The following is a 24854-nucleotide window of genomic DNA, read 5'->3' on the forward strand; positions in this document are numbered from 1 at the left end:
GAGACAGGGGATGCCAAAGATCCCCTTGAGCAGAGAAAAAGCAGAATAAATATTTTATTAAAGAAAAAAGAGAATTAAGAAAATAGTTTGGAGTATTTTCTTACTGTAGAGAAGCACTGTACATTACTAAGAGACCTGGGTATAAGATACTCACGTGTGGAGCTGGGAAAATCGCATGTCCAAGCCCGTTTGAGTGGTTTCTTTTGGTTTTCATTGCAGGGAGCCGGGTGGGAGGGAGGTGGGAATAGGGGCACTTTGGGGGTCTTTTAGTCAAAGCAGGAAAATGACAAGAAAGAGATTAAAATTCAATATTTCCTTTAATAGTGTTAAACACTAAAATTTTAAAAAAGACGAAAAAAGAAAAAAAAACTTTGTAAAATGCGAGAACAGAAGCAAAAGACACTACGCTCTGTCATTTTATCTTTCTTTTGTTGAAAGACTAAAAACTGAAATGTTTTTTAGACAATCAAATGTTAGGTAAGTGCAAAAACTTGTTTTTTCTTACTGGTGTAGAAATTAATGCCTTTTTTTATTTTTCGGTTGTTTTATAATAACGAATAAAAAGAACCCCCTAGCTGCCAGGCGGGTTTTGGTGTTTGAAATGCGGGGCAAAGCACTACATCACTGCAAATAGATACAGAGTTAGTCTGCATGTCTGTAGGCTGTGTGATTGCGGAAAATATAAATGCTGCTAATATATTTCCTTTTTACAAAAGCATATCTAAATAGATGATTGTTTTGATGTTAATCTTTGTAAATTATGTATTACCAATTTTAACATTGGATGTAATTGCATAAAAAGCTTGCATCTCAATCCTTGAAAGTCTAGTATTAAATGGAAAAAACTTTTCCTAACTACAGAGTGATGAGCTTGCTATTTTTTTCCTCTTTCCTATCCTCCAGTTGTCTTTCAGGATCTTCTCCATCGTGTTTCCAAAGAGATCTGTTTAAAACCACATCATCAGCATCCTGGGCCCCACATGGGCACGCTAACTGCTGTCGACTATCGGATAAAGCCATTTCCTCAATATTACAGTCTTTTTGGTCTGGGCCCAGCCTAGCCAATCAATATAATAATCTTCTACACCTCTACCCCTTGTAACACATAGACATCATAAGTTTATGCTACATTTTCTAGGCCACTATGTTAGACCGTTTCCACTGTAAGCAATTTACATGTATTCATTTATTTAGTCTTCACAACAGCCTTTTTGGTTGGTACCAAAACCAAATTTTATAGATGAGGAAACTGAAGCAACAGAGAGGTTAAGTAACTCACCCAAGATCTTGTAGCTAGTTAATCCTCATAATAGCCCTCTGTAGTTACTGTACCCATTTTTTTTTTTTTTTTTGCGGTACGCGGGCCTCTCACTGTTGTAGCCTCTCCCATTGCGGAGCACAGGCTCCGGACGCACAGGCTCAGCAGCCATGGCTCACGGGCCCAGCCGCTCCACGGCATGTGGGATCTTCCCAGACCGGGGCACGAACCCGTGTCCCCTGCATCGGCAGGCGGACTCTCAACCACTGCGCCACCAGGGAAGCCCTACTGTACCCATTTTTGTAGAAGCAAAAACTGAAGCTCTGGAAGGTTAAGTATAACTTGCCAGAGATCACCTAGTAACTAGTGTTGGAGCCAGAACTCCAAAATCTTTATGTTCATCTGCAAATAGGAAAGTGTCCGAAATAGCCAAAGCATGATTCTACTAAGGAAGATAAATCCATTCCTGCCAACAACCGAAAGACCTAACAAAATCTTGCCCCAGACAGGAGTCAGACATTTAGGCTTTGAGTCAGCTAGAATATAGTTGCTCGGAAGCATCAAGACAGTTAGTTGACTGCAAGAGCTCTATCTCCACTCCTACAAGAACTTGGGGTTCGTCCCACTATTACACACTAGTCTATTCATGGCTGCAAAAACAATACATTAGTAGTAAAGTTTTTTTCATCTTTATTTTTTTAACCTTTAATATCCCTTTAATACCTTACAGGTGTTCTATTCTAGATAATATGTAATGATAATAGTAGAAAACTAATTTCATATCAATGTTTGTCCTATCTCCAGATGTCGTGCAAGGAGGTCCCCTGTTCTGTTACCTGAGAACCATTAGGCTCCAACTGCCAATATCACCATATCTCACTGATGCTCTGACAGTATTGTTCTAGGACTCCTCCCACTTTTGAGGATTACGCACTATAAAACCGGGCACATAGGGAAAGGAGTCGGGAAAAGGAGAGGGCAGGTTGACTCACAGGAAACGAAAGCTCTGCATCAGTAAAGGATTTCTGAAACTTTAGAATCAGGCCCCCCCCAACAAAGATTACTCTGTAGATCTCACTTTAAGAAATACTGGTACCAAAGTCATCTTTTATATCTACTCTTTTATAAATTAAAACTTTATAAAAATAAAACTTCTTTTTGCAGGAGTCATTTGCAATTGAAGAAGCATAAACTTGAGTATTCCCGCTCTTAAGAATATAACTGAATTCCCAGAGGCTCTCAGAATCCAGTTTGAAAAACATCACCCTAGAAAACACCTGAAATGCAAACTGAGGTCCAAAACTGAGAGGGCCGCCAAACACAAAAAGCAAAATTAAAGCAAGTAGCAGATGAATAACATAAATTGGCCAGGAATGGGGAGCATTAAATCTTAGAAAATGGCTAAAGTATGAGACATCTGATTCTAACCAACCCTGCCCCTGAGTATTTCCAAAGCTTCGGATCTAAGATTTTTATTTCCTTAAGTCCTTTCTCCTAACACCAGCCCATTGTGCTCTTAACCAAGTTCCCAAAGATGAAGGAAAACTTAAAATTTCTTTCCTCTGTTTCACCTCATAGTTCTCAGCTTCTCCCTAACTTTCCTGTTGCCTGGTTATAATTATAGCTTTCTATTCGTCTAACGTTTTAGTGATTCTCCTCTAGGCAGTCATTTATAGTGATTTCCAGCCCCATCCTCCAAGCTCTAGAGCATTTAGCTATTCTCATTTCAAAAGCCTGAAATTCGGGGCCTCCCTGGTGGCGCAGTGGTTGAGAGTCCGCCTGCCGATGCAGGGGATACGGGTTCGTGCCCCGGTCTGGGAGGATCCCATATGCCGCGGAGCGGCTGGGCCCGTGAGCTATGGCCGCTGGGCCTGCGCGTCCGGAGCCTGTGCTCCGCAACGGGAGAGGCCACAAGAGTGAGAGGCCCGCATACCGCAGAAAGAAAAAAAAAAAAAAAAAAAAAAAAAAAGCCTGAAATTCATTAACTCCTAACAAAGTAATAGATGTCAAGTTATTATGCTTCCTAAAATTATAGCACCACAGAATGGTGATATTAAATAGAAAAAAATGTGTCCCTTCTTAAAACCTTTAATCCTTCCCATCACCTCAGACAGGAGTCTGATAAGTACAATTTCATGGACTAAGTCTTCCCAACTCTCCCGTATCTCCTCAGGCTCCTACCATTATCAGTCTCACCAAGCAAAGATATCAAGTCTCAGGCTAGAGAGGCACTTCCTGCAAGTCAGGCACCAATCGGGGGCTACTTCACCATTCCTAAGGGAACAGAAAGAACTAGACCTGGGCTAGGAAGGAAGCATCTCCCTTGGGCTCCCCATAACATGGCCTCCCTCCCCTCCCCCCTAGCCTATGTCCTGAAACCGACAGTGACAGACACGTTCAACTCCCACTCTTTATTGGGACAAAGGAAGAAGAAGGCAGACCGACACCACAGGGCCACCCGCCAGGGGTGTCCAGACTTCAGCACCTAGTACAGCATGAGTATATCATAAATACAGGCAACATGGGATGGGTGGAGTGGGGAAAGTTTCCATACACAGGAAGAAGCCTAGAGGCCCTTCTAGTCTTGGAAACTGAGGCATATACTGCACTGGCACAATCTACTTACAGATGAAAAAGATAGAGGGGGGCTAGATTTCCATTTTGCAGATAGGGAGCTATTCCCTACTGCGGATTGGAAAGAGGAAAGAGATTGCATGGAGGGAAATGCCTTTTTATACATTTGGAAGAAGAGCAGATTTCACCTTATAGATGGGTATGGGAGGGAAGGAGGAAAGTTTATTCTACATGTTAGCAGAAATGGATGTGGGAAGAAAGTGTCATTTTGCAGACAGGGAAAGTACTTCGGGATGATCAGTTTACATGGGGGAGTGTTCACAGGCCATTCCATTCCCAGGTGACAGGAGGGAGAGAGGTGCAGGAAAGGAAAAGGTCCTAGGCCTAGAGAACAAGAGAGGTGTACCCCACAGGCACCAGCCCCTCCACTCCATCCTTCCCACAGCGGAGCCAGTCCTCATCCACAGTGGCGATGACATGCAGCACCTCCCCATGCCGGAAGCTCAGCTGGTCAGGTCCTGCAGCATTGTGGTCACAGAGAGCTCGGACTGCCCTGTGAGGAGCCAGAGGGAGATGCTGGGATGAAGTGAGGCAGGGGTGCCCCGCTGTCCCCAGCCTCACCTTCCCACTGTATGGTATGTCCCTGTTGGTTCAGCTCAGTAAACATCAGTTGGGCTCTGGAAGAGACATGGGGACCATCTATCAACATGTTGATTCTATTTGGGGCCCCAGCCCCCTCCCGAGCTCCAAACCCCCTCTTTAGCTGCTTATTTGATGCAATTTGCACTTCTCTGGTGCTTCAAATTCAACATATGCAAACTAAATGACTCATCTTAGCCCTCCAAACCAGTCCCCTTGTGTCCCCTATAGTGGTAAATGGCATCACCTTCCACCTAGTTGTTCCTGGCAAAAAACAGGCTGTCTCAGTCTTTGCATCCAATCGATCACCAAAACCTGTTTGGTGTTTGTATCTCCCACCACTCCATTTATCTTTCTCTTCAACCCCACTGCCATTGTCCTCATTTAGGCCTCTATACTCTTTCTCTGGACCACTGGCATATGATCTAACTGGTGTGCCTGAATCTTGACAACCCTCTCCAGCTCCATTCTCCAAACAGCAGTCAGAGAGCTGTTTAAGTCTAAAACTTAAAACAAGCAAGCCTATTATCACCAGGCTTAAGACCCTTCAATGGCTCCCACTGCCTTGGAGTGATGTCCAGGTTTCTTAGCTGGCCTACTGAAGCCATCAACCTCCCTAACACCACTTCCAGCATCCTCCACTCCAGCCAAAACTAATCATGTACTCATAGTTCCTCACTTACCACACCTGGGCTTCTCCACCTTTGCATCCTGTTCCTTCAGATGCACACCCCACACCATCACTAGGCCTTCTCTGAGTCCCCAGACCTGAGGAAGAAGCCCTGTCTCTATGGCTCCAAAGGACTCAGTCTTCCTTCCTAGAGTCTTTCCCACACAGAGTTGTAAATGCTCATTTATTCACTGGTATCCCCACTGGAATACAAGCTCCTTGTGGGCAGGGACTCCAACAGGTTTTCCTTTGCATTCCCTCCCCCAGCATAATGCTAAGCACATAGTAAGTACTTGAAAAGTAATTGAATGGAAAATCAAGAAGCCTAATTCAATGGATTGAGAGAACCGAAGCCAGACCCTAAAGTCAACACAGCCCCTCATACCAAATTAGAAGACCCCACTAAAGAGAAGAACAGTGCCCCCATGGACACACGTGTGCGTTCGTATACACATACAGTAATAAAAGTTACCACTAACTGGGCACCTTCTGTGTGCCAAATGCTTTTATATTGAATAAAATCACGTTCAGTCTTCATGACAACCATAACAAAAGTATAAATTATCCTCTTTTTACAGAGAAAGAAACTAAGGTTCAGAGAAATTAGTGTCACACCAATAATAAATAGCAAAGATGCAACGCAAACCAAGCACTGTCTGACTTTACAGCCCAAGGCCGTTTACACCACCTCCCATCTACTCTGTGAAAACAGAAAAACACATATATATAACTAACACACACACCGCTTTCTCCCCGACCCTCCTTACCTGTGGGTCTGTGCTGTGCTGGGTGCCGAGACCTCAAGTTTCTTAGGAGAAGAGGGAGTCTCGGGAGGTGCCCTCCGCTTCACCAGAGCCAACACACTCACTGTCGGGGACAGCCAGCTGGATGGTCTCCTGGAGGAAAGGATGCAGGGTCACAGAGGTCAACCCACCTCCATAAAAAGAACCCAGGTACCCAGGACTTTGGAGGGAGGAAGAGGCTGAGGGACGCAACTGTGGTTCAAAAGAGGTCAGGAGTTGGTCACTGCTGACGGCAGAGTGGCAGTTGTGGGACAGTTACCTTTAGGGTGACTAGGGAGGTGACAACGAACGTCTACAACACCAAAAACTACAAAGGGACCTATGGAACCAGCAGGCTTAGATCCAGAGGGTCACTAGAGAGTACCTGAAGCCATTAAAGAGCTACCAATAGTCAAAACCTAGAGCAGGAGTTGGCGAATTTTTTCTTTTTTTCTAAAGGGCCAGAAAGTATTCTTGGCTTTGAGGGCCAAGAGGCAAAATGGACAATATTATGCAGGTATTTACATAACTGTTAAAACTTAACGACTTAAGAATATAACCATTTTTACTTCAGGGCTGCAGAAAAGCCAGACTGTCAACCTCTGACCTAAAGGATCCCTACCGAGTTTCAAATTGGGGTGACTGAGGGAATTCCCTGGCGGTCCAGTGGTTAGGACTCGGCGCTTTCACTGCTGGGGCCCGGGTTCTCAATCCCTGGTCCAAGAACTAAGATCCCACAACCTGTGTGGCGTGGTCAAAAAAAAAAAAAAACAAATTGGGGTGACTGAGGGCTCTGAGAGGAGGTCAGAGGTCATGGAGAGGACCAGGGACCCCATTACCTGGACTTTGGGGCTCCACTCTCAGTTTCTGTGAGGCCCCCAGGCACTCCAAACAGTCTCCCCAGCCATACGCCTCTGCCTGGTGCAGCTTCCTCTGCGGGCAGGGACCTCTCCTGTGCGACCTCAGTTGCAGTCCTGTGATGCCTCGATCCCCACCGGGGAAGAGGGGAGCCCTCGGTGCCACCAGAGGCGTAGACCCGGGAAGCCTGGGTCAGCTGCTCCCACCAGCTGCCTTGGGTAGGAGGGCTTGAGGGGGCCGAAAGGCCTGGAGGGGTCTCCCCAGAAGCCCCCCGGAGGCTCTGGGCCAGCCGACCCCCCCAGTGCAGCATGGCTTGCACAGTCTGCTGCAGGGCTGGAGGTGAGCCTGGGGGGTCAGGGGCCTGAGGCAGGCCCAGGGGCAGGTGGTGGTGGTGCTCAAAAAGCAGGTCCAGGTGGAAGGTGAGCACCGACAACGGCTGCAGCAGGAGCAGCAGCTCCGTGGACAAGGAGGGGCAGCCACCCCGGGCCAGGGAGAAGAAGCCGGTGGGCAGGTACAGGAGGGACAGCAGGCCTGGGAAAGAGCAGGCTAACATCAGCCCCTGCTCTGGGCCTAGTCCAGAGCATCAGCCCACCAATCAGCGAACATCCTCCCAGGCCTCTTACTATGCTGGGCACTGGGGCAGAGAGAGGGGGACACGGAGGGGTGCAGGGCTGCCACATCCCCGCCTGTGTGGAACCACGGCCTAGAGAGGGAGACACATGTAGAACGTGTGGTGACAAATATATAACGAAAAGGAGGACTTGAGGGCCATGGGAGCAAAATGGGTGGGCGGGGTGGGGAATAGGGGTGAGTTAGCCTAGTTTGAGGTGGGGGTGGAGCCTTGCTGAAGAAGGACCCAAAGGATGAATGAAAGTTAATGAGGAGGCAGGAGGAGCAGGAAGCCTTTTCTAGGTGGAGGGACAGTAAAAATAGGGCCCTGGGGCAGGAAGAACAGGAAAGGAAGACTGTCACAGGACCAGGGAAAGCCCAGACCTGAAGGCAGCGAGCAGAAGAAGGCAGAGGCCAGATAACCAAGACTTTGGAGGTTACAGTGAGGACTTGGGTCGTTCCTCCTATGGACAATAAGACTCCTTGAAAGAGTTTTAAGCAAGAGAGTAGTAAGATCTGGCACCAGGGGGAACCAACAGAAGAGATCCCTTCCCCCACCGGCCCCAGCCTAGCACCCCCATCCTCTCCCATCTGAGCCTCTGACCTGCATCTTCCTGGAGACTGGAAAACCACAGCTCCAACTGCTTAGTGCTGGGGGAGAGAGGAGGGAACAGAAGTTCAAGGAGGTGGAGAACTCCAGCCCCCTGTGGGTGGAGGATGGGAGATGAGATTGGAAGAGGGAAGGCCTTCTCTGGGGATATGGGGCACCCACCAAGTGTCCCACCCATGACACTCCTGCCGTCCCCAGGCCATGGGAGGGATGCCAGAAAGAAGGCCACTCACTTGAGGAGGCCCAGGATGAAGGCGTGGAAGCGGCTACGGCTGCTTCTTAGCAGGGCCAGACGGCTGACCTGGCCATACAAGGTTCCGAGGGAACGGGCGCTGGAGCCTGAGGACACAGGGCGCAGTCAGCCAGGCCCAGTCACTGCCCCAGTCCCTACCCCAGTCCCTACCCCCGCCCGCCCAGCCCCCCACTCTCCCCCCTTCACCTGGCTTCACAGACGCCTCCACCACGCTCCAGGGGCTGCTCCGGCGCTGCCCAGTGATGAGGTCTTTCCGGAAAGGCTTCAGCCCGTCGGCCACCAGGGCATGGAGGGCCGGACAAAGGGTGGTCAGCACGAGGTGCCCCACATCTGGGCTCAGACGGCTATCCCCCAACTGGGCCTGGAGGCAGTGCAATGGGCATGGGTCCAGAGATACCTCCAGCCTTCTCCCCACCGATTGCTCCTGCGCCTCAGAGCTACATTCACCTCCTCAACCCCAACGCCCTTCCCACAGGCACCTTCACCTTCTGCACTAAGTTCCGGGCAGCCCCAAAGTGCGAGATGATTTTATCCACTGAAGCGCTGACAGCTATCAGGAGACCTGGGTGGGGGGCAGGGAAGGGAAGAAGCGTCAAAGCCCCCTGTCTCTCCCCAGGCAAACCCCAAGGAACTTGGGAGAGCCCGGTTTACACAATTTGACCCTGAGAGAGGAAGGCCTAAGCGAGGGGAAGTTGATTCCCAAGCCAAGGGTCAAAAGTCAGGGTGTCCTACCTTTTTTCTGCTCCTGCAGCTGGCCAGTCCCACTCTGGGCTTCTGCCATCCACAGTCGCTGGTCCCCAGGGACGCCGGTGAACGACCACGAACTACGGACTGGGGAAAGGGAAGAAGAAGGCAGTGACACTTACCAGGGGTTACCCCAAGGACTCCAGGTTTCCACACGGGTCATCTCCCGTGGGTCTGCAGCATCCCTGCCCTTGAAGTCTTGGGAAAGGGAGCACAGGGCTGGGTGGAGCATAGGGCAGCTCGACCCGGGCTCCCAGAGTGAAATCTTGCACATATCTCAGCACTGCCATCCTGCTCCCCACTTCCCGGTTCCTATTTCCCTTCCTCACGGCCCAGCTCCCACCTCTCCTCGATCCCGGAAGTCCCGACGTGGGGTAGCCGCGCTCACCTCCCGCCTGCCAGGCAGGGGCCTGTAAGGCGGGAGATGACAGGGCGAGGGAAGGGAGGGGCAGCCTTGTGCCCGCCGCCCAGGGCCCTTGTCAGGTCTGCAGGGACCCAAGGAGCACGTGGGGAGCCTGGACCAATGGAAAGACAGACAGACGGGAAAGGGAGGAGAGACGGGGGAGAGGAGACCCAAGGACTGGGAGGCTGGAAGGCGCCGGAAAGAGGAAACCGGGGTCCTGCGCCAGCATCTCGGAGGAGGGCTCCCGCTGCAGCCCACGTGGGGCTGGCCCCATGGAGAAGGAGTGACCAGAACCCCTTCGGCCAATGAGCTCAGCGAACTTCACCCTCTACCCTTCCCGAACAAGGTGGGGATCAGCCTCGAACTGCACTGGCCAGGGAATTCCACAGAGGGTGTGACCCAAGGTCCTTACCAATGGACTTGCTGGGACCCCCTTAAACGCATGGAAGCCTGCTAAGCCCGTATCCACTATGCCCGGGCCTCGAGGGAGAGTGGCCGGGCCACGCAGCGGGGAAAGCAGCAACCTTCGCCCAGTACAGGGAGCCAGCAGGGACAGACTCCCCAGTACCAATGAACTTAGAATCCGCCCAGGTTGAAGGGCAGGACCCAGAATCGGTCTGGGCGAGGATGGGTGGGGCTTTGGAGTGGGCGGGGCAGCCCCGCCTGAGGCGTGGCCCGCGGGGCTGGCCCGGGTCCGTCTTACGTAGCCTGGGAGGAGGCGGTGGGCTCCTGGTCCAGCGAGGGGCCTTCGGCGGATGAGGTGGCCGTGGCAGCGGGGGGGCGGGTACCTGGCGGAGTGGGGAAGCCGCGGCGGGGAAGGTGCTACTTCTGGGAAAGAGCGGGGACAGCAGCAGTGCCAGCTCAGGGCTGGCCAGGCAAGGCAGGTCCCCCCTAGCCGGAGGCGAATAGGCCCCCACCGGGGACAGGCGGACAGGCAGCAGCTGCTCCTCTGGGGGACTCGGCGCCCCCAGTAGCCGCAGCCTAGCGCCGGGCCAGCCGGCCAGAGGCGCCAGGAGCAGAGACCCAGCTGCGGCCGCGCCCCCACCCTCCAACAGGGGGCGCCCGTCAGCCGAGAACCGGAAAACCAGAGGCCGAGGGAGCGGGAGGGGACCGGCTGCAGGCGGGATTGGCGGGGCAGGTGCGGAGGGGAAGGAGGCCAGCGGGATGGGCAGCCAGGCAAGGAGGGGCGGGAGAAAGAGGGAGCAAAGAGTTAGTCCCGTAACCCAAGGACCCACCCAGTTTCCCTTTCCCGGAGCGCTCCCTGGTAGAAGGGGACGGGAAGGATGGGTGACACAGAATGGAGGGAAGACAGGGGGTCGGGTTGGAAGCTTTGGAGGTGTGGGCGAGGCCAAAGCCCAGCCCTCCTCTCGCTACCTCCAGTGGCCTCTTACCCTCAACTCTGGCCTGCGGGCCTGGCTCCTCCGGCTCCTTTGCGGCTGGGGCCTCCTCACCAGCAGCTGGGCTCCCCGCCCTGCCCTCTTCGGGCTGCCCCTCTGCTATGGGCTGCAGCCCAGGTCGGTTCTTCTTCCTCCGGGGAGGGACGGGTGGAGGTGGGGGCCGGGGCGGGACCAAGGCCCAGCCAGCTGGGGGGTCTCGGGGCGGGACTGGCGGGGGCGGGGCCCGGCTTCGGGACCTGAGTTCCTTGAAGGTGGTGACTTCCCGGGGAGGCGCCGGGGAGCCACCGAGCGACCCCGTGGGGGGCAGCTCGGTGTCTGGCGAGAAGATGATGAGCCAGTCACTGCGGTCTTTCTTGGCCTGCGGCACGAGGGGCAGCCCTGGGCCCCGCTTGCGCTTCTGGGCCAGCTCGTGGAAGGACGTGATTGTCCGGTGGGGCACTGGCTCCTTGCTGACGTCACTTCTCCATCCCCCATCAGTTTTCCCTGCATCTGTTTTGGAGCCCGTATCAGTTATTCCTGTATTGGTCTTCCAACCGGAGTCGAATTTTCCAGGTTCAGTTTTCCAGCTAGAGTTAGTAGTCCCATTGACTTTCCAATCAGAGTTATTGTTCTCAGTGATTTTCCAGCCAGCTTCAGTTTTCACTTTGTCAATTTTCCAAATGGGGTTGATTTTCCAACTGGGTTCGGTTTTCCCAGCATCGATTTTCCCATCATCAGCCTCTAGGAGGTCAGAGGTAGGGAGGTCCTGCTCCTCAGACTCATCCTCTTCCTCTAGTCCTGGGGAACGCAGGTCCTGGCAGGTGGTCAGGGCATTGCAGTTGGAGTCCAGGCCAGGGCCAGGTGGAGAGGAAGCTTCAGAGCAGGAATCAGGAGAGCAACAAAAGCTGTCTGGGGAGCAGGCGCCTGGACCTGCAGAAGCCAGTGGGGAGCCTTGCTCCAGAGGAATGATGCTGGGCTGAGGGTGGACATCCTCATTGCCAGGGAGGTCCCTGGAGTAGACCGAGATGGGGGACTCATCAGGGCTAAGATCTGAGCAGGAGCTGAGAGAGGAGGAGCAACCCGGGTCCGAGGGAGAGGCAGCCCCCTCTTCGTCCCGTGCTGGGTCCTGCCGGTTTTCTAGGCCTGGCCCATGCTCCTGGCAACATCGGCAGGGAACGGCTGGGCTGTTGGAATTGGCGTCCACCAAGGTCCCGCTGCAGGGGCCCCGGCTCTCCTTGCCCCCAGTGTCCCCTGGGGGAGGGGATGTGCTCAAGGGCCCCTCCCGAAGCTCCGGACGGCGGGACAAGTGCAGGCCCAGAGAGACATGCTGGAGGTGGATGTGGTTGAGGTTGCAGAGTAAAGCCCTCTGAGGGGACAGCATGGTGCCAGCGGCGACGCGATGGCCTCTAGAGAATGAGAAGGAGCAGGCCTCTCACATCCACCTACCTGGTAACCGCAGAGGCAGCCCTAGAAGACAGGGATGGTGAAACCCAGCCAGTGAGGGAGCGGGCCGCGGGAAGGACACGGAGGTGACTGACGGCTGGGGCAGGCCTGGAAAGGCGCCTTGGACAATATTTAAATGAGATGCAAATAGACATCGACTGGCCATTAGTTTCCGCTGCAGTGTTTGCAGGTGGAGTCGAATGTAACCCCCCGGGAATGGGGCGGGGAGGGTCAGAGAATGCGGCTGCGCTCTCGATCTCCTTGGAGGTGCGGGGGCTTGTAAAAGAATGGGGCCCAGAATGGGCTCCGGGTCCTCTCTGCTGCAATCTGGCCCTGCTCCCCAGCCTGCCCCTCACTCCCAGGGGAAGGGGTCAAGGGACGCCCCGCCCAGATGCTCTGAAATTGGGTGGTGGGGAGGCTCGTCTGGCTGGTTGATGCAGGAAAGGGGCGGGCGTGGGGGAAAGGACGGAGCAGCCGTCATCATGTCAACTCCGCCTGGCAGGCAGGCCAGCCGGCACAGACACCGAGCTCCGGCCTCCAGCCACGGTGCACGTTCACCCTGCTCCGAAGACCAGCGCGTCTATCCATTCTCTCCGCACTTGTCTCTATCATCCAGCTACCACCCCACCCCTTCTCTATTCATTTTTTACCGCTAACCTCTCTTGCCCCACCCCGCGTGCCCCAATCCGTCCATCCACACCCACAGGACGAGCCATCCTCACCAGAGTCCTCCTGCAACCGCTCCAGCGTCTGCTCCTTCTCAGCTCGGGTCCCCGCCCGGCCCGCACAGACTGGAGGGGAGGGGAGCTGGGACAACCCGCGCCAGCGCTGCGCAGCCGCGCCCCTTCACGCATGGGCGTGGCGTGGCTCAGGCCCAGCCCCCAGCGCTTGACGTCTCGCCTGTGCCACCCACCCAGGCCCGGCTCAATGGCTTTTGATGCGTCCTAAGCTTTCAGTCCCAAGGGGGTCCTGAAGCCAAGGCCCGAGGTCCTCGCTTCCATGCAACTGCCCCCCACCCTGCCCATTCTAGACAGAGCTGCGCCCCTGGCTGGCACAAGCAGGAACAGAAGAACCACAGGTTAGACGACAATTTATTGAGAGCCTCCCCTCTCCACCTTCACAGTCTCTGAGTCACTTTTTCCGCTTGTAGATCTTGTTTGCTAGCCCCAGGAAGATGGCTGGGGGCAGGGGCGCAGCATACTGCTCAATGAGACCCATAATGCGGCTGTAACTGTGTTCCTCGTACTGCGTGAACACAGCCCGAAGATTCATCTCTTCGTATAGCGCCTTTACCCGGGCCACCTTCTCGGCCTCATTCTGCCCATAGTTCTCCTGAAGGATTGGGGGCAGGAAAATGGGCTTATTAATCTCCCCCCAGCACCTCCAGGTCCCCTCTCCTTCCCCCATCCAGAAAATCCAGAACATCTCCAATGCCATTCACTCCATTCCTGCCTCCAGTTTCAAGTGTCTCTTAGTATCTAAGATCTTGAACCTCCCCCTCCCCCTCCCCATCCCAAATGCTCAGATAGTGGCTCAGGCCTCAGTTTCCTCTAGCCCAGGTTTTCTCAACCCTTGGCACATTTGAAATTTGGGGCTGGATAATACTTTGTGTGGAAAGCTACTGTATGCATTGTAAGATGTTTGGCAGCATCTCTGGCCTCTACCCACTAGAGAGACCTGAGGCACGTGCACACACACCAAGTTATGGCAACAAAAAAATGTCTCCTGACACTGCCAAACGTCCTCTGGTGGGGGGCAAAATCATCCTCACTGAAGAACCAATTCTCTATTCCCTTTTTCAGCAGCTCAGGGATCCACAGCCCTCTCTCAGGCACCTGCAGGATCTGGCGCTGTTCCGGAGAGGCCCGTTGCAGACACTGAACCACCAGCCAGCTGCACTTGTTGTCCTGGATGTCAGTGCCGATCTTGCCCGTCACACTGGGATCCCCAAAGAGATCAAGGAAATCATCCTGGGTGGGGGCGGGTGCAGAAAAGGAGGAATGAAGAGGCTCCAAGGCAGGGAAGGGGGAAAGGTGGAGCCTTTTCTCTGCCAGTGCCTCATGCCTTCCTACCTGAATCTGAAAGAACTCTCCCATCTCCAGCAGGATCTTCTTGGCATTGGCATGCTCCTTCTCCCCATCAATGCCCGCCTACAGTGAAAAGGGGATTAACAAGCCATACACCAGAGGTGCCTTCATCTTCCTGGCCGCTTCATTCCACAAGGTCTTGCCCCAGTGCAGCCCCCAAATCTCTCCTCTCCTTTCAGACATCCCTGGCTTCCCTGATCTGGGAAGTCCTGACTGATGGTCCAGCCCCTATCCTACTTATTTTAGCTAGGTCTTCCTGTGAGTCATAGCAGAGGTGAGTCCATTCTGGAGGCCCTCAGACTGTCTCTTCTCTCACAAGGCTCAGTCCCTGAGTCACTCTGATCCTTCTTCCTAATCTTTTTGCCATTTCCAAATTCTTTCAGGATGAAAAGGAAACTTGAAGAAGGTCAGCATAGACAGTTAATCCCGAATCCAGTCTCCTCCCTCTCAGCCTGAATTATATCCTCCCCACTCCTATCTGTATGCAGATGGAGGATTTATTGTTCCCCCTTGATGGGCCATCCACATTCATATTAACCACTCAGTTAATTTTTACAATAGTCCCAGGGGTGGGGATTTTTATCCTCATCTTACAGCTGAGGAAACAGACTCAGAGAGATTAAGTAACTTGCTCAAGATCACACAGCCATTCAGTGGGGGCACCAGATTGTCCAAAGTTGTCTGCCCTGTGGCCTCCTATCCAAAAGCCCACATGCGCAGGGCAGCGAGGGTGGGGAGGCTCACTCACCATATACATAGCAGCAGCTACAGGAAGGTAAAAGGAGTAGAAAGCTGTCTTGTACTTGACAATAGATTTGTACCTGAGTACGGGGAGAAGATAAACTCCTCAGAAGGATGATGCCCCCGCCCCAGCCCTCCCTCACTGTCCAGATATGGTTCCCGTTGTCCCTCACCTCTTTTCAGTGAATCTGCCAAGATCTACATTGCCCTGGGGGGCTGTGATGAGGTCCAGGGTCTGTCCAATCTCAGTCTGATAAGAACTCTAAGGAAGAGGAAAATGGCCCATGACCTGGGCTTTCTCCAGGGCTGGAGAACCCTGAAATCTTGGGCCCTACATCCCATACCAGTTGACAACTGGGCGGTCAGAAAGACAGCAGGAGGGAGAGAGGGGCCCAAGGCTCAAGGCCCATCCAGTCACACACACACAGTCCCTTACCACTCCTCAGTCACAGAGACACAAAAGCCCCTCATCACCACCACCCTCCCCAATTCCCTTCCCCATCCAGGCAAACCGAGGTATCTCCTGTGTCCCGAAACAAGCTAGACGAGAATGTCCTACAGAGGCCAAGGCTACTATGGGCAGCCTCTGGGCACTGAGCCCTGGTCTGCAGCACACCTGCAGGAAGAGCTCAATCAGGTTCATATAATAGGGCTGCTCCCGGCAGTAGAACTTCAGCAGGCGGTAGACACATGCTTCCAGAAGGAAAGCATCATTGATTGCATCCAAACCTATGCCTGGCTGTCAAGGACACAGAAAAACAAGCAATCAGTCTTTGGCCTAGACTCATACCAAGAACCTGTAACTCTGAACACCTCCATAGGCTCCACGTGACCATCTCTGTGGCCTGTTCCCATGCCCACCGCTACCTTCCCGCCCACTTTACCTTCTGATACCAGCAGATTTGGCCCCGTCGGGTGAGGGATGAATCCATGATGTCATCTGACACCACGAAGAAGGCTTGGAGCTAGGAGAATGAAAAGTGGAATAAGAGCCCCAGGGCTCCTTATTACTGTTCCTTCTACCAGAAACAGAGCTGCTGCTTTTGAGAATCACTGAGCTGGTAAGGAAGGTCAGGATGAGGAGGCTGAGGACTTTTTTTTTTTTTTTTTTGCCACACTATGTGGCATGTGGTATCTTAGTTCACCAACCAGGGACTGAACCCGTGCCCCTGCACTGGGAGCGTGGAATCTTAACCACTGAACCACCAGGGAAGTCCACCAAGGACTTTTCATCTGTGCTGTGGGACTTTGGAAAGTTACATGACTTCTTTGGCTCAGGCTTCCCAACTATAAAAAGGGACAAAAACTCCCTTGTTTTCAAAGTAAGAGACACAACAGATCTCTGACATCTCCAGACAAGCAGCCCTAGACAATCCCTGGTATCAGGGGGATGATGAAACATCTTCATATACTGTACTCTCTTGCCAAAAACTTCAGTGAATGCTTCAGGTAAGATTTCTTCACGCAATTTGACTTTACATGACTTCTGGAACAAAAAAGCCTGTTCCTGTGTCCTCCCCGGGCACTCTGCTTACCTACTCCAGTGACCAGAAACAAAACCCCACCTCAGGGAGCTCATTTGGGAGCGCAGGTCTAATAGGATGGAACTGAAGTCTGACTTCTGGTAACTTTCACCCATGGGTCTTAAACATCATCAAAGGGCTTACTCTTCTGAGTGCCAGCCTACTTGAAGGTACCCAAACGTGCTGGTTCCCCAAAGGACTGTGAACTCCTTGGAGGCAGGGCAATGTGTTTGTCCCCCTGGCACTCCCAGAGCCCAGCACAGCATGGTCCCAGAGTGGGTGTGTCATAAATGTTTGTCTAAGAAATAAATGAGAGAATGAAGCACTGTAACGTCCCCCAGGATACTTCTTGCAGTCAGGCTACACATTCCGGCTCCTTCAAACAGCTTTTGAAGACATGGGTTTTGTTTTTTCTGGTTTTTTTGGCTGTACCATGCGGCTCGCGGGATCTTAGTTCCCTGACCAGGGACTGAACCTGGGCCCTCAGCAGTGAAAGCGCCGAGTCCTAACCACTGGACCACCAGGAATTCCCCAAAGATATAGTTTTTAAACCTTCACCCCACCCTGATCCCTGTATGTGCTCTAGTGGATCTGCATTGCTCAGAGGAAGTGCCCAACACTACCCACCAGCTCATGTGTGGGCATTGCAGAAAGGGTTATGGCGATCGCTGCTCTTGTTCCAGGCGAAGTCCCTGGGGAAGAGGCATCCATCTGCACCTTGACCTCTGACTTCGCCCTGGGGTGGGACCTGGGTTTTCCACATTGGGGGCACATGTTTTATTTACAATGTGTTTATTTGGAGTGGCATTGTTCCCCTGAAGCCACAGGTCCGCTGCCTCCCCTGAGTGATTACAAGGGCCACCTGGTTTCAACCAGCGCCACTCAACCAAGATTGTCTCCAAAGGGCGTTCATTCTGTGGCCTCCCTCAATCTTCTCTGCCCCGCAACTGCACTTTCTATTTGTTAGAACTTTAAATCTATAGGGATGGTACCACAGTACTGGGTTGAGTTTTTTTAGTCATCTTCCCAGGTATGTACTATAGTGGGAAGTAACAGGAAATATACCACATTACCTGTGTAGCATCCTTACCAAAATGTTTACCCTGATTATTTCCTCATGATATTAATCAGATTGGATTGTGAGATACTCTACCAAATAACTGGCTTGGACTTTAAAAAAAGTCAATTGTGATAGAGGAAGTATTCTAAAGATTGCAGAAGAACTACCAAATGCGATACATTACTCCTGCTTGGATCCTGGATGTTAAAAAAAAAAAAAAAAAGAAAAAAAAACCCTATAGTGGACAATTGGGGGGGATTTACAAGTATTTAAATATGGAATATACATTAGATAATATTTTAGCACCAATGTTAAATATCTTGGATGTTGCTATGATCTGGATGTGTCCCCCACCAAAATTCGTATGTTGAAATCCTAACCTTCAAAGATGATGGTATTAGAAGGTGGGCCCCTTGGGAGGTGCTTAGGTCATGAGAGTGGAAGCCTCATGAAAGGGATTAGTGCCGTTATGAAAGAGACCCCACAGAGCTCCCTTGTCCCTTCCACCTGAGGACACAGCAAGGAGATGCTGGCTATGAAACAGGAAGAAAGCCCTCAGCCGACCGTGCTGGTGCCTTGATCTTGGACCTCCCAGCCTTCAGAGCTGTGAGATATAAACTTCTGTTGTTTCTAAGTCACCCAGCCTGTGGTATTTGTTGTAGCAGCCCAGACAAAGACGTGACAACAGTGGTGTGGTTACACAGGCGAATGTCCTCATTTTTAGGAAGTAAATGCTGAAGCAGAAGAATAAGAGATTGAAGGAGATGAGGTAGAAGTGAAAGGAAGATAGAGGCAGAAATTATAATAAAAATCATCCAAAACAATGGTGGACGGCTCAAATGGAATCCTGGGGAAGTGAGAGCAGTACAGCTGCATTTAAGAAAACACGGGGCGGGGCGGGGCGGCGGGGGGGACTTCCCTGGTGGCGCAGTGGTTAAGAATCCGCCTGCCAATGCAGGGCACACAGGTTCGAGCCCTGGTCCAGGAAGATCCCACATGCCGCAGAGGAACTAAGCCTGTGTGCTACAACTACTGAGCCTGTGCTCTAGAGCCTGCAAGCCACAACTACGTGAGCCCGTGAGCCCACGTGCCACAACTACTGAAGCCCTCGCGCCTAGAGCCCGTTCTCTGCAACAAGAGAAGCCACCGCAGTGAGAAGCCCCCGCACCGCAACGAACAGCAGCCCCCGCTCGCCGCAACTAGAGAAAGCCCGCGCGCAGCAAGGAAGACCCAACACAGCCAAAAATTAATTCATTAATTAATTTTTTAAAAAAAGAAAACATGGGGGAGTTCCCTGGTCGTCCAGTGGTTAGGACTCAGGGCTTTCACTGCCAGGGTCCAGGGGTCAATCCGTGGTCAGGGAACTAAGATCCCGCAAGCCTCATGGCACAGCCAAAAGAAAAAGAGAAAAACACCCCCAGGTGCACCCAGTGCGGCTGAGGTTAACAGCATCTGATTCTACCAGGTGAGCTGTTGGCCCCTCGCGCTCTCGCCTCCCTACGCCCCACAGCTCTGCCCCTCTCCTCCTGCCCTTCCCTCCTTGCCCGCCCTCTGTGTCCTCTGTGTTTACGGGCTCCTCGGCCCCTCCCGATCCCTAGAAGGGCACCAGGGGCCCTTCACCAGGGGACCCATCCACAGTGAGGCCATCGTCCTTCTACCTCCTTGGAGGCAAATCCCTATTCTCCAGCCCCATCTCTCTTACAGGTTCCAGATTGGAATTTCCAACACCTGCAGGACAGACAGCTCCGCCTGATCTGCTCATACCGAGAATGCGGTGTGGCTGACTCAGCTCGTCATGTCCTCCCTCGGGCCAGCTGCTCCTCTCCGCAGGCCAGAATCACCTGTCCTTCGCCAAGCCCTGAGCGTCTTCCCTCCTGGGCTCGCTGGCCCCCTCCTCAGGGCCTGGCACCGCCGCCCCCAGAACCTGATCCCCCTGTCGCTAATGAAGACTTTAGGCCAGGCCAGCAAACCATACACCTTCAAGGGCCAAGTGAGCTTGGAGACAGGAAGATGTGGGGATTGGAGCAAGATAAAGACAGACCCACACGTGTCCCGTCTTGGGAAAGTGGCCTCAGTTCAACTTCAGCCAACTGTTGCTACATGGGACTCTGGACCCAGATCTAGCAATTTTCCAAGTAATGCTAGAAATCTGGTGTTTTATGTGAAATCTCTTCTTTGTTAGATTTAGGGAACTTAATTTGAAAATATTTTCGAACACTACCAATGGGCTTCCAGTTTTCAATCTTTGCCACAGAATAACCTTCTAGAAGAACTATCTTACTTCTGTGGCTGTCCTCTGCTCAGAGAAAAGAGTTGACAACTTTATGGCCAGTTCCAAGGCCCTGGCCCACAGCAAGTCTACAGATGAAATGTGTACCTACTGGCAAAAGAGTTTCCCCACATTTGTTAACCCTTGGAGTAATTCACTAAGTCCAGCTGCAGCACACTAGAGGCACAGAAACCCAAACAACCAAGAAACCAAGTTTCAGGCCCATCCCTCCTTGCCCCACCCCATCCTACCCAGGGTACCCCACTCTAGTAAACCTCATCTTCTCCTGCCCCTCCCCCTCCCTCTTACCAGTTCCACACACCAGCCCACGGTCAGGGCCCGCCGGAGACTATCAGCATCCTGCTTTCTGGGCTCCACCAGCTCCCGGAACGCTACCAGCACTGTCAAACCCCGATGGTACTTGCCTCCGACGGCATTGTACTCCAGGACCTGGGGGCAAGGGCAGAGGGACAAGGCATCAGGGTTTACAGAGCAGCTATTCTGAGAGTTCTCCTTGCCCTTTCCCACTTCCAACCAGGAGACCTAACTTTTTCCTCCTTGACCTCGACCCCGACCCCTCCTTCAGGCAGCCTCTGGAATTGCTATTCTCTTGGCTTCTTCCCAAATCTTGGAGCACAGCTAGAAGTTCTCCAGTCCCCAGGCTCTCTCTGCATTGTCTTCTTCAGTACACTTAAAGGCTCCACACTGGAGATTAAAATCTGCTCCCAAACCCAGGACAGGGCTTGAACTGGGCGAAAACTCTGTACGTGCTACTGATAGGGACAGAGTAAAAGGACAAAGTAGGTGATTAAATAGTTAATCCCACTAGGGGACTGTAAGGAAAGAAAAAAAGTATGGGAGACCCCTGTAAGTCAATGATCACTGAAGAAAGCAGGTTTGCTTAACCACAAAACCAAGCAGGCCTGCTTAGCAACAAAACCATGCAACAGAGCATAAGATATGCCCCAAAACAATAAAACAATGGTGGCATGAGACCCACATCCTGCCCAGTGAGTTCAGTAAGTTAATGACCCCTAGAACATGCTCTCTGCACACACAAAAAACAATTTATGGAAAGGCGACATTTCAGTGTAAAAGACCCTCATTGTACTGAGACCTGAAATAATTGTTCCATAGTGCCACAACAGTCCTGGCTTAAACATGTAGGGACAAGAAAACTCCCCTGCCCAACCCGGAGGAGGAGGTGATGATGAAAGCGTGACATCTACTCAAGAATGAGGAAGAAGGTGGTCTTGTCCTCCTCCCCACTTTTCCTTTGATTATAAAACTGTAGCCCACGAAGTTCTTGGGGTGCAGCACCCTCTCACCCACTGGCTTGTAAGCCTCACAAGCATTCTATTCTAATAAATCACTTCTTTTCTATCACTTTGCCTCTTGCTGAATTCTTTCTGCGCTGAGACATAAAGAACTGGAGCTCCTCAGAGCCCCCCGAAACACCACCTAGAGGTTTCACTATGGGAATGGCTGACGTGCTCACGTCTCTCCTTCACCCCGTCCCCAATTCTCCTAACTTCCCCTTGACAGCCCATTCCTCCTTTCTCAGCCACCTCCTCCAACCCACAGTTCAACCTATCTGCAAATGAAAAGCCTCTTTCACTTTATTAAAGGCAAGTCCCCTACCCACAGAGTTGGCCAGAGGACAACTTGGAGGGGACCGAGGTTGGGGAACCCACTCCCCACTCCTCCAATGGCATCCCCTCCTGCTGGGGCCTCTCATTGTGCCTTCTGCTGCCCTGCTGTCAACCAGATCTAATTCACTGGGCAGACTTCCCTTTTAATCTCCATCCCAGTGTAGACAGACATCCTTTTCCTTCGTTCCTCTCAGACAAATGATACAGCATTTACAAAAAGAATTACTGGATACTCCAAAAGAATAAAAGAATTAGGCAACTTAAGTATCCCAGCAGTAGCTCCTGTTCTAGAGCAGGGGTTTCTGATGATACACTAGCTTCACTCAGGCCCACTTCAGACTGCTTCCTCCCAGGTCCCTGACAAGGTAGCACCTTATGATTTCTGGACACCAAATTCCCTTTCTCAACAAAACTAAAGACTTAACAGGTTCAAGGCCCTCCACCCCCATACAAAGCAGTCTGGCTGGCTCAGCAGAACCACAAGGCAGGATTGATCAGCTGACTAAATATACCTGCCCAGGCCCCAGCCCCTCCAGAGTGGACCCAGAGTCACTCAGATAAAAGCCTGCTCCCATACCTGTCAAAAGCCAGAGCTGGATCCCACACATGCACAGAGAGTGCAAAGGTTCACTCTCTCAAGTCGTAAACCCCTCACCTCCTTGAGTCGGGCAATAGCATCTCCCGTCTCTGGGTGTCCAATGTCCTCCTCAGTCAGCACCCTGACAATCTGGGAGAAGTGCTGGATGAAATCCTGCCTTTCTTGGGCATAAACATCCAATTTCTGGTCTCCATTCATTCTGAGGGAGGAGTAAAATGCTCTGACAAGAGGGAGGACAAGTCAGAAATCTAATCAGCTGCTCCCCTCCCCAAGGCCCCTCACCCCGCCAAACTCACCGAGGCTCCTCTGTCCATGCTTGGCACCAGCAGCGGGCACTGTGCCAGGCCCCCAGGACTGGGCACCCATGCACCAGGGAGGGCTGCCGTAGGGAACCCAGCCACCTCTCCCGGGGCACCCAGCAGGGGGCTGGCAGCAAGAAGAACCCCACAGATCTCAGCCAGCGGGACAGGGGCAGCATGGGGGGTGGCATAGGGAGGGGGCATCGAGCACTCCCTGCAGGAGCAAGCACCAAAGGCAGATGCACGTTGTCAGCTCCCTGGGTCACCCTCCAAACTTTTACCTCCATACCCAGAATGCCCCACTCTCTTCTGGGCTGAGCTTGAGGACGTTTACAGAAAGAAACGCAGGGAACAAATAGTATGGCTGGGTGACCAAGACTCAAATGATCACACTTAAAATAAGACGGCTAGAACTTAATGCCACCTAACTTTATCCGGTTGAAAAACCGTCAACGCCTCCTCCAGGGAGCCTCTGGAATTGCTACACTCTTCGCTTCTTCCCCCAAGTTCTGGAGCACATGATAGAAGAGTCCAGAGTAAAGGACCTCAGGACTGGGGGCTGGGAGGACCCTTAAATCACCCTATTTTATGGAGGTCAAACTGAGGCTCTAGGAGATAGGAAGATACCTGGGGAGTGGGGAGTGTCAGCGCCAAATCTAGAACACAGGTCTCCCCTGGTAGGCGGGGAGAGGGGAGCACAGGCTCTGAGATGCCTCAAGAAGAGAAGTGAAAGAGGAACCCCTGGGTGCTATGGACATGTAGCCTGGGGCTCTGGGACTGGGCGTCCTGAGCCATACAGAACTGGGACTGCGCAGACAGCCTCGGAGCAACACTGGGTGGGTGGGGAGGGTTCGCAGCATAAGAGCAAAGCAGGGTGCAGTTATGCTGTGGGGTTCCAGGAAAGCACATGGCAGAGTTCAGGAGTTTCTGCACATCCACAGTGTCAGTCGGTCCCACCAACCCCCAAAACGGGGGAACTCTAACACAACAGACTGAACCTCCTGTGCCTTAAAGTATCGCTACAGAGGTAAGGCCGAGTTTCTAACCCCTGCCAGCCCTCGACCTCTCTCACCTGTTCCTGGACGCCAGTTGCTGCTCCAGATTGTTGGCTGGGTACTCCTAAAAGCCGGACCGCTCGGCGCTCAGCTCCCTGGGACCAGTAGTTCTCGATCTCCTTTCACTCTAGGCAGAAATGCTTCATTAGACTACAATTCCCGACATGCCATAGGAGTGACAAGGACCACGCGATCTGGTGCTGGCTGGCTGGGCGGAGACGAGACACACTGATTGGCTGCTTCCCCTCGTATGAGCATGAGGCCCTGTAACCAACAGCCAATGGAAGGGCGGCACTCAGGGCCGGAAGTTAGGAGGAGCTGGAGTGGGCGGAGGGTGGGGTGAGGATGGAGGCAGCCGAGGATGGAGGCAGCCGAGGTGAAAGCGGAACAGTTTGGGAATTCCCTGCACCCTAGCTCCGAGCTGTCACCTTTACTATGCACTTAAATTTTCATTATCTTCCTGTGCAGTTGAGTGGCACATTACTAAAAACCCAGCCGGACCAGCTTGGTCACTTACAGGTTGTCTAACTTAGGCAAATCATTTAACTTATCTGAGCCTCAGTTGACTTCCTGGAGACTATCTCCTCAGTTGACTTCCTTGAGACTATCTTCCCTCATGTGTTACATGAGGATAACACTGTGATATAAAGTATATAAAGTGCTTTAAGTGCTCAAGAAAGATAAGACTCAGCAGAAACTAGAAACTTTACCCTTACACACACACACACAACACTGCTTACCCACCCATCATGGGTAAATATAAAAGCTAAAACCATGAAAGGCTTAGAAGAAAACATAATGGTAAGCCTTCATACCTTGGATTTGGCAATAGATTCTTAGATGTGACACCAAAAGCATAAGCAACAACAACAACAAATAGATAAATTGGACTTCATCGAAATTAAGATCTTTTGTACGTCAAAGAACACTATCACAGGAGTGAAAAAAAACCCTACAGAATGGGAGAAAATATTTGCAAATCATACATCTGATAAGAGTTTAATATCCAGAATATATAAAGAACTCCACAACAAAAATACAAACAACCCAATTAGAAAATGGACAAAGGACTTGAGTAGACACTTCTCCAAAAAAAAAATACACAAATGGCCAATAAGCACATGAAAAGATTCTCAATACCATTAGTCATTAGGGAAATGCAAATCATAATCATAATGAGATAGCACTTTACACTTAGTAATATGGCTATAGTAAAAACAAAAAAAATAAAAAACCTGAAAATAACAAACATTGGTGAGGATATAGAGAACTTGGAATCCCCATACACTGCTAGTGAGACTGTAAAATGGTGCAGTCGCTGGGGAAAGCAATTTGACGGTTCCTCAAAATG

General features: G+C 51.9%; 2 protein-coding genes across 13 annotated transcripts; both read right to left on the reverse strand.

The window, feature by feature from the left end:
- Positions 1-3654: 3654 nt before the first annotated feature.
- Positions 3655-13179, reverse strand: RUSC1 (RUN and SH3 domain containing 1). 11 transcript variants are annotated; one of them, XM_081256789.1, is made up of 12 exons: positions 12942-13179; positions 10792-12243; positions 10104-10514; positions 8986-9084; positions 8733-8815; positions 8440-8614; positions 8234-8339; positions 7995-8041; positions 6763-7312; positions 5909-6037; positions 4454-4509; positions 3655-4385 (listed from the first exon to the last, which is right to left on the reverse strand). In XM_081256789.1, exons 2-12 carry the CDS (start codon positions 12155-12157, stop codon positions 4336-4338), a joined length of 3072 nt encoding a protein of 1023 aa, XP_081112915.1. In that variant the 5' UTR covers positions 12158-12243; positions 12942-13179; the 3' UTR covers positions 3655-4335. The 11 variants fall into 11 exon arrangements, 10 of the variants coding, with proteins under 10 accessions (XP_081112915.1, XP_081112912.1, XP_081112913.1 ...); XR_014017637.1 differs by lacking the exon at positions 3655-4385 and adding an exon at positions 5155-5239 and having other exon boundaries at positions 4443-4509; XM_081256786.1 differs by lacking the exon at positions 4454-4509 and having other exon boundaries at positions 10792-12182; positions 12942-13177.
- A 113-nt stretch (positions 13180-13292) lies between these two features.
- FDPS (farnesyl diphosphate synthase) lies at positions 13293-23600 on the reverse strand. 2 transcript variants are annotated; one of them, XM_081256871.1, is made up of 10 exons: positions 23521-23600; positions 22207-22369; positions 20209-20349; positions 15932-16012; positions 15664-15786; positions 15221-15309; positions 15055-15127; positions 14292-14369; positions 14055-14189; positions 13293-13551 (listed from the first exon to the last, which is right to left on the reverse strand). In XM_081256871.1, exons 2-10 carry the CDS (start codon positions 22345-22347, stop codon positions 13351-13353), a joined length of 1062 nt encoding a protein of 353 aa, XP_081112997.1. In that variant the 5' UTR covers positions 22348-22369; positions 23521-23600; the 3' UTR covers positions 13293-13350. The 2 variants fall into 2 exon arrangements, with proteins under 2 accessions (XP_081112997.1, XP_081112996.1); XM_081256870.1 differs by lacking the exon at positions 23521-23600 and adding an exon at positions 22446-22662.
- Positions 23601-24854: the final 1254 nt, after the last annotated feature.

Source organism: Mesoplodon bidens, assembly GCF_964165515.1.
Source record: "Mesoplodon bidens genome assembly, chromosome: 2".
NCBI classification, from domain to species: domain Eukaryota; kingdom Metazoa; phylum Chordata; class Mammalia; order Artiodactyla; family Ziphiidae; genus Mesoplodon; species Mesoplodon bidens.